This window comes from Crotalus tigris, unplaced genomic scaffold (assembly GCF_016545835.1).
Source record: "Crotalus tigris isolate CLP2741 ecotype Arizona unplaced genomic scaffold, ASM1654583v1 scf7180000018954.1357295, whole genome shotgun sequence".
In the NCBI taxonomy this organism is placed as follows: Eukaryota; Metazoa; Chordata; class Lepidosauria; order Squamata; family Viperidae; genus Crotalus; species Crotalus tigris.
Genome location: NW_024097293.1, coordinates 1,285,221 through 1,293,818, shown reverse-complemented (window position 1 = coordinate 1,293,818; position 8,598 = coordinate 1,285,221). Strand labels below are relative to the sequence as shown.

Below are 8,598 nucleotides of genomic sequence, written 5' to 3'. Positions count from 1 at the left end.
GTAGGGTCCTGCAACCCTGTGCCTACACCTCTAAGAAATTTACTGAAAGCGAGCGGAGATGGGCAATCTGGGAGAAAGAGGCCTTCGTGATTAGGTAGGCGCTATTAAACTGGCGACACTATCTAGAAGGGAGCAAGGTGCCATTTGAAGTATGGACAGATCACAAAAATCTAGAAGCACTGAAAACTCCCCACAAATTGTCCCCAAAGCAAGTGCAGTGGGCACAGTATTTTAACCGCTTCAACTTCACTCTAAAGTACATACCAGTAGGAAAAAACTTCCTAGCTGATGCGCTATCCCGGTTACCCCAATACAAAAGTGAATGGGAGGAGGTTAACAAGGCAATTATCCCCAATCCACAAACTGCTGCTCAACTTACACCTCACAGAGTCCCCCATCCTGATGACCCTGAGGTAAAGAAAATAATACAAGAGCTCCTCACCGATCAATGGTTCAAAGATAATCAACCCTCCCTAACGTGCAGCGATGGCTTGGCTTACAAAGGGGGAAAACTATATTTGCCAGAAGCTCTCCATCTTAATGCTCTCAAACACAGCCATGATGTAAAACAGGCTGGACACTTTAGATATTTGAAAACCCTGCACCTCACCCGCGGGCAATTTTGGTGGCCGGGGCTGAAAAGGGATGTGGAAAACTATGTAAAAAGTTGTACTGTATATGCCACAATGAAAAGGGAAAACCTCTGGGTTACTGCAACCCATGGCAGACTCTTCTCAACCATGGGAAGAAATAGCTATGGACTTTATAGTAGACCTTCCTGAAAATAGAGGAAATACTGTCATCTAGACTGTGATAGACCTGTTTTCGAAGCAGGCTCATTTCATCACCTTCAAAGGACTCCCATCTGCCCAATGACTGACCAAATTGTTCCTGAAACATATCTACAGGCTGCATGGCACTCCTAATAATTTCGGGCAGGGGGATGCAGTTCACAGCGAAGTTTTGGAGGAGTTTTATTAAATTAATTGGATCATCTCAAGGTTTATCATCTGCTTTTCATCCTGCCACCAATGGGGCTGCATAATCCGCTAACAAAATGGTGGAGCAATATCTTAGATGCTACGTTTCTTACAAACAGACAGACTGGACTGACCTCCTCCCTTTTGTGGAGGTGGCATATAATAATTGTGTGCACAGCAGTACTGGCTATACGCCTTTCAGAGTGGCCACAGGAATAGAGTTCAGCCCAGTACCTGAATACCCTCAGGTGCCCTCCACTTCCCAGACACTTGACCAATGGGTGAGGGGGTGGGAAGAAGTGTTGGGGAAAAGGTTTATTTGTCAACTAAATATTTACGCCTCAAATTGCCCAGCAAGAAATTCTGACCAAAATTCTTGGGGCCTTTCCCCATAGTAAGGAGCATCAATCCGGTCACCATAGAACTAAAACTCCCTAAATTTTTAGGGAGAATTCTCCTAGTCTTCTATTGCAGCTTGTTGAAAACTTATCAGGGTTCCACTTTAAGATCTCCCCTGAAGAAGACACCGAGGCCCTTCGTAGTTGCGGGACAGACACACTATGAAGTGAAATGTATTCTTGACTCTAGAATTTTTAAAGGGAAATTGCAGTATCTAATACAATGGAAGGGATACCCGTTGTCTGAAGCCACCTGGGTGAAATCCAATGAGGTGAAAGCTGACAGGCTCGTCAAATGTTTTCATGTGAAATACACCAATAAACCAAGAACTAGTCATTAACATAGGCTTTTGTTTACATTACAGGATCTGTCCTTTTTGTAAGGGGGGGCAGATGTCAATGCTACTAATATTGAATATTCTTGCTTTGACAAAATATGCAGAACTGTCTGGTATTTTTAGAGTTAATTCAGATGAAAGGGGAGGAGAATTGTAAGGAAAGCCCAGGAAAAGGAACGGAAGTGAATCTTTGCCCTCCAGGTTAATTGGAAGATGTGAATCATGGCCCCAAAATAGGGAAGGGGAAATGCCTGGAACGTTATGTGCAAGAGAAATTCAGATCTTGGCATCCATCATGCCGTGCTGACACACTCTACACTAATAAAGGCTTTTTTAGGTTAAACCATGCCTGAAAATTCTTTGAAGTGTTTCATTAGTCAGACACATGACAATTACTTGCTGTCGTAAATATTACTTATTTGCTATAGCTGATCTTCTGAGATAAAGTGTATAACAATACTATTGCTTTTCCTGCCTAAGAAACTGTCCCAGTGAGAAAAACTGATAAAGGCCAATATAAAATCAAAATACAAAATAAGAATTACAAGATTATCAACTTGTAATGCTATTCAAGTATTATGTATCTATTCCAAAATATTAAGGAAATAATGATGACACTTCTAAACAAAAGATATGAAAATGTTATTTTGATTTAATATCATAATGCTAAAAAAAGGAAACTTAAATGATTCCATAATTCAGTTGTTCTATTATTTAGAATGTCATAGGAACTAAGAAACAATTGTATCTGGTATTGTGATTATCATGAACTTGCCCTTCTCCTTGGCCTTTCATGTCAAATATATATGGAAAAAAATTACTTGACTTTGAACAACTACAGTATACATCTTTATTTATTTATTTATTTATTTCAAGGTTAAAATCCAAAATAAGGGAAAAAATAAAAAAATTACAATACAAAAACAAAGGAAGAAAAAACTGTATAAAACAAAATATCAAACATACACACAAAATGTCTCCCCAGTTGGACACTGATAAAAATATTTCAGCAACAATTGTTTCCTCCCCCTTGCGAAACAAGTCCATAATTTATAAACTTCTACATCTATATTTGCAAAATTGCTGTATAACATTTAAAAATATCATAATTTTAGAAATCTATTGCCAATTAAGCCATTTGACCTACCATCTATTCACTAAAGAAAAAACAGTTAATAGGTTGTCCTAATCACAAAGCTAAATCTCAAAATCCTCTGTTAACAATCTAATATGTTTAACCTACAAGAAGTTTACAAGTGGCTTCTATTGTTTCATAAATACACTATCTTTGTCTCTGATCTGGCCAGGTTCAAATACCATCAACTGATTCTTGACAATAGTTTAATTAAGAAAAGGGCAAGGGGGGACATGATAGCAGTGTTCTAATATCTCAGGGGTTGCCACAAAGAAGAGGGAGTCAAGCTATTCTCCAAAGCACCTGAAGGCAAGACAAGAAGCAATGGATGGAAACTAACCAAAAAGAGAAGCAACCTAGAACTAAGGAGAAACATCCTGACAGTTAGAACAATTAATCAGTGGAACAACCTGCCCCCAAAAGCTGTGAATGCTCCAACACTGGAAGTCTTCGAGAAGAGATTGGACAGCCATTTGTCTGAAATGGTATAGGGTTTCCTGCCTGGACAAGGTCCCTTCTAACATCATCATCATCGTCATAGTCGTCATATCATCATCATCATCATTATCATCATCATCATCATCATCATCATCATCATCATCATCATCATCATCATTATTATTATTATTATTATTATTATTATTATTATAAAAACAGCTCCCAGTATATCATCTTTGCTTTTCTTTGAATTTATGAATGGAATATTCCAAACAGCTGCTTCTCATTCTTCAAAAAAGAAGGACTTCATTGATAATATCTCCATAATACTGGCTGTTCAACAATTTTTTCCAATTATAATCCAATGTTTCTTGACAGTCATCCTCTAACTGCATTTTATGCAACAGAGAGTGTCGGAAGTCAATGCCTTTTGTTTCTTAATATCCCTTTCTTCACACTCTTTTGTTTTCCCTTTCTCTACCATTGTCCCTTACTATTCGCTTTTGTATTTTCACATTTTACATTATAAATGAATAAAACTTTTAAAAAGTTCATTAATGCCCCTCTAATAAATCTCCAGTTTTCAAACAAATCTTCTCTTTAGAATCTGTTATCAGCAGATTAACTTCCAGTCCATCCAAATGCATGTCTGATTTAGCTACTGTTGCCTGTGTTTATATATCTTCTTTAGGTTGATTTACAATTGTAATAAATTCATCAACACTTTTATTCAATTTCTCATTTAAAATTTATAAATTAGTAAAGATTTTTTTCAAAAAATCTGAGTTTTTCAAAAATTATCTGAGTTTGTTTTGAGTTTCATTTTGAAAACAACATACCTATATTTTACATAAAAGATTCCAATTTTCTACAATCAATTAACCAGTATCAACATCACAAGAGATTTGGAAGTTAATGCCATTTCTAACCTAGTGGTATGAAGTGATGCTGTTCAGTGTTATAACCAAGGCTTTTTTTCTCATAGAATGCCCAGAACAGAGTTCCGGCACCTTTTTTGGATGGAACCTTATAGGGTAGGCAAGGCGGGTTATATAACGTGTGTGAGTTCCGGCACCTTTTTTTTTTTTAGAAAAAAAGCACTGGTTATAACCATCATGATCTCAATCAGAAACTTCAGCCATTACAGCTAAATAGAATAGGGACCAATTATTGACCTTACTAATTCACACTTAAATTCAAAATATAATAGCCAATAAAATTAAAAATAAATTTATAGTTTCAAATTATTTCTACTGACAATTATAATTTTACCATAAAGTAATCTGAGAGCTTTGTGGACTTCTTTGTTTCTTAAAGTATAAATTAGGGGGTTTGCCAAAGAGGTCATCATTGTATAGAAAATAGAGAAGACTTTATTGAGGTATCTCAGGGTGGGATAATCTGGCAACACATAGACAATGATTAATGTGCCATAAAAGAGGCAAACTACGACGAGATGAGAAGAACAAGTTGAAAAGGCTTTTTGCCTTCCAGTGTTGGATTTGATTTTTATGATAGTGCCAATAATCCAAATATAAGAGAGGAAGGTCAACAGAAAGGGAACAATTGCAAAACTAATGCTTATGAAAAGAAGGACAAGATCAAGGAGATTTGTGTCAGAACAGGATAATTTCTCCAGTGGATGGAAATCACAAAAGTAATGGTCTATGACATTAGGGCCACAGAAGGATAATTGAGCCACAAAACCCACTAGAATAATATTAACTATCATGCTATTAATCCATGTTCCAACTATTAGTAGGAAACAGAACTTCCTATTCATAATAGAAGCATAGAGCAAAGGTCTACAAATTGCCAAATAGCGATCATAAGACATAGCAGCCAAAAGATAAGTTTCTACACCTGCACAAAGACAGAAGAAATGAAATTGGGCTAGACATCCACTCAGAGTTATTGTTTTCTTAACTCTTAGCAAGTTTACCAGCATTTTAGGCAGCAAAGTAGAGCTATAGCAAGTATCCAGAAAAGACAAATTTGCTAGGAAGAAGTACATTGGGGTATGAAGATGCTGGTCAGTCACAACTAGCAGAAAGATGAGAAGATTTCCTGTTATTGTTGTCAAATAAATCACCAAGAAGAAACAGAAAAGAAGAGGCTCCATCTTAGGGGAAGTCCCAAAACCCAGAAGGATGAATTCTGTAATTCCTGTTTGATTTCCTTTTTCTGTATCTAGCATTTCAAAATGACATTTCAGATCTAGAATATATAAGAAAAAGAAAACAAATTCAAATCTAAATTTCTGAAGCACTCTCTTTCTCACTCACACTATAAATAAATATCTGGAGAATTTGGGTAACTAATGTCCAATCGTATATTAGATTAAGCTTAAATAACATGGGTAAAAACTGAATACCCCCTTATTATCTTAGTTGTTTTATAGAAGAGATGATATGGTTATGAAATCTTTGCATGATAACTTATGGTTCAGTTATTCTCCATTCTCTTGACCCTCCTAAATATAATTCTATTCAATTATCGATTGTTTTCTTAGTTTAACTACAATTCCAAGGCAAAATAAGGAAATCAACAACACTGGGATCTTGTTACTAAAAATATTATATTGCTTATAACTATTGGTTATAGGTGTTGTATTTAATTCAACCAAACCTGTTGATTTTAAAATCAATCGAAAGATAATCAACTGCCTATGAAAAGACGATCCTAAAGTTATCATGCTTTAGATCTTCTGTATCACCAATTTAACAATATATTCCCATTAATCTTAAGTAAACCTATTTTGTCCTGTTAAGAATAAACTCTTGTAATCTAAACATTGCCTCTGTGTTCAGTAAATTTCTTAGAACTTTCTTGATCATATAAGTAAGCATTCATTAGGAAAACAAGAAGGAAGAATGCTGGGCTTATTATTTCCTAAATTTATTGAAAATATTCAGTAAATTACATAGTATTAGATAAATTCTTGAAATGTTTTCTTGCTGTGTATATCAGCCCCAGAGTATCTATCAAGCCCCTATGGAAAATTTGTCCCTTTTCTAAATGTAATAAAACCATCAAGATATATAATGCATTCAAAAATCCATATTAAGCAGCTGGTATAATTACATGTTGAAATCTGAGGTCCGTAGGCTCCTTTATCTTTTAAAATTTGTAAATTGTTGAATTTAAAGCCTGATCTTTTGTGAGACCATGTAAACCATAACTTGTGCCAACCATTTACTATCTTATTCTCATTAAGAACTGTTATCATTTAAAACAATTTTTAATTTTGGTAACATGTTAATTATTCCTGTGGCATTCTTCCTGACTAAGAAAAATTAAAGATTTACTAAACAAATTAATGAGATTCAGTTTGGTGAAGTAATCTAAGGCTAACTGCTAGATTTTGGATTTGTCTGCATGGAATTTCAGTTTCAAAAATAAGGTTATGTGTTCCTCTGGTATTCCATAATGATCACTTATCTATGTTTGATCAACTGAACTTGTAACTGATGGAACAGGATAGCAACAGGTAGGCCATAACCTTTGTTTAAAATGACATAAAAGAAAATATTTGGCAGGTCTTCATAGCTTCACATCACAGGTCTAAGGCATGTTTGGAATAAAGACTAAAGCAGTGGGCTAGAAATTAGGAACTTGCAAGTTCTAGTCCTGCCTTAACCACAAAACCATCTGGGTGATCTTGGGCCAGTCACTCTCCTTCATCCCTAGGAAGAAGACAACAAGAAACTATTTCCAAAATTTTTGCCAAGAAAACTGCAAGAATAAAAAAAAATAGGTATTGGTTTAATATATTTAATAAAATGTTGACAAGTAACCTTATATTTGTCTTGTCTATATCTGATAATTACCATAATCAATCATTCTTTTGATGAGACTCTGCTCTTGTATTAAGGAGAAATATTTTACTTCATTTGCTCTTTAATCAACTTGCTCTGTAAATTATAATATTGTATTCAAGAGGATCAAGATTGCATAATACATAATATTCCAGGATCATATGAGAAAGATCTCCCTTTGGAAATTTTAAGGTTACTTTCCTCAAAGGACAAAAGCACTTTGCCATAGGCTTTCAAAAATGAGCTAAAGAGAAGAACTTAGCTTCTCTCTTAGCTTCTTTAAATTTATAACATTTATAACATTTACTCATGGTTCAAATGCATGTTCTATTTTAAAAAGGATTGTTAAATAAATCAAAATGGTTGGGCTCCTTAATAAATCAGGATTTACTAAGCACAAAAATAACCCCTTCCAGATTGTGTTAAATCACAATGAAAATGTGTTACAGTTTGATACAATCTGTGAATTCATCAATGTTTGAAAATAGAATTTACCTGGACAAAATACCTGTTATAGGTGTTCTGAGATTGAATGTTGCTATTTCTCAAAGCGATTGCAGAAAAAATTGCACTCTGGGCAAATTTTATACACTGCCTAGATCTTATGAGACAGTTTCAAAAATAGCTTTCTGTAAACAATTAAATTAATCTTGAGAGATTAAGATTACTGATTTTCTGGTATTCTTACAAGATGATTATGAATCCCAGAGGAAGTCCCTTATTAATATTTGCTCACTCTAACATAAAATGTGCAAGAAAAGTCATCATAATGTACACCTTTAAACAGAAAGAAATCCTTTACATTGTTCTTTTACAAATAATTTAATTATTTATACTAATTTATTTTCTGAAACAAGATATAATAATAGTGTTATGGTTCTGATAGATGAGACCAACTAAAACAGAATTCTGAGGCTTGAGCTTTCCTTTAAGGACATGTTTATTGGCTACAAAGTATTGGCATTGTCAAAGATGAAACCAAGACTAAAGTTCTCTCCAAAAAATTACAGTATACAGAGTAAACTTTCCACCCCAATACTATGCAATCAACTACATTTTCCAATAGGATAGTTTGGCAGGCTTTCTAACAGAAGGCTCAGCCCCCCAGTCTAATGAACAGAAATTATCTTGGTTCTCATGGGACAGAGAATTCTTTAAGCTAACAGAAAAATTCCAAAACCATCCTCCCATTCTGGTGGCAACCGAAAACAAGCCAAATGGCTTCATCAGGTTTGTTGCAGAGTTAACAGTCAGACCCACCTCCCAAAGAAAAAAAAACAAATCCTGTAGAGAAATAAACAGAGAAGTTAGGAATCTCCCTGAAGTTTCTGGGGATGCTTGTCATAAAATAATTTATCAACCAATCTGCCCTGATGTCTGTATTTTTCACCCATATTGCCTCTGACAATGGATATCCCTTCCACTGTACTAAGTACTTTAATCTCCCCTTGTATAATCTAGAGTCAAGGATTCATTTTATTTCATAATGAG

At 34.8% G+C, this 8,598-nt stretch overlaps 1 protein-coding gene across 1 annotated transcript; it reads right to left on the bottom strand.

Moving 5' to 3' along the window:
- Nucleotides 1–3,423: 3,423 nt before the first annotated feature.
- On the bottom strand, nucleotides 3,424–7,645 carry LOC120314584 (olfactory receptor-like protein OLF1). Its single transcript, XM_039357838.1, has 2 exons — nucleotides 7,603–7,645; nucleotides 3,424–5,506 (listed from the first exon to the last, which is right to left on the bottom strand). Exon 2 carries the CDS (start codon nucleotides 5,484–5,486, stop codon nucleotides 4,521–4,523), a length of 966 nt encoding a protein of 321 aa, XP_039213772.1. The 5' UTR covers nucleotides 5,487–5,506; nucleotides 7,603–7,645; the 3' UTR covers nucleotides 3,424–4,520.
- Between the last annotated feature and the right edge of the window lie 953 nt (nucleotides 7,646–8,598).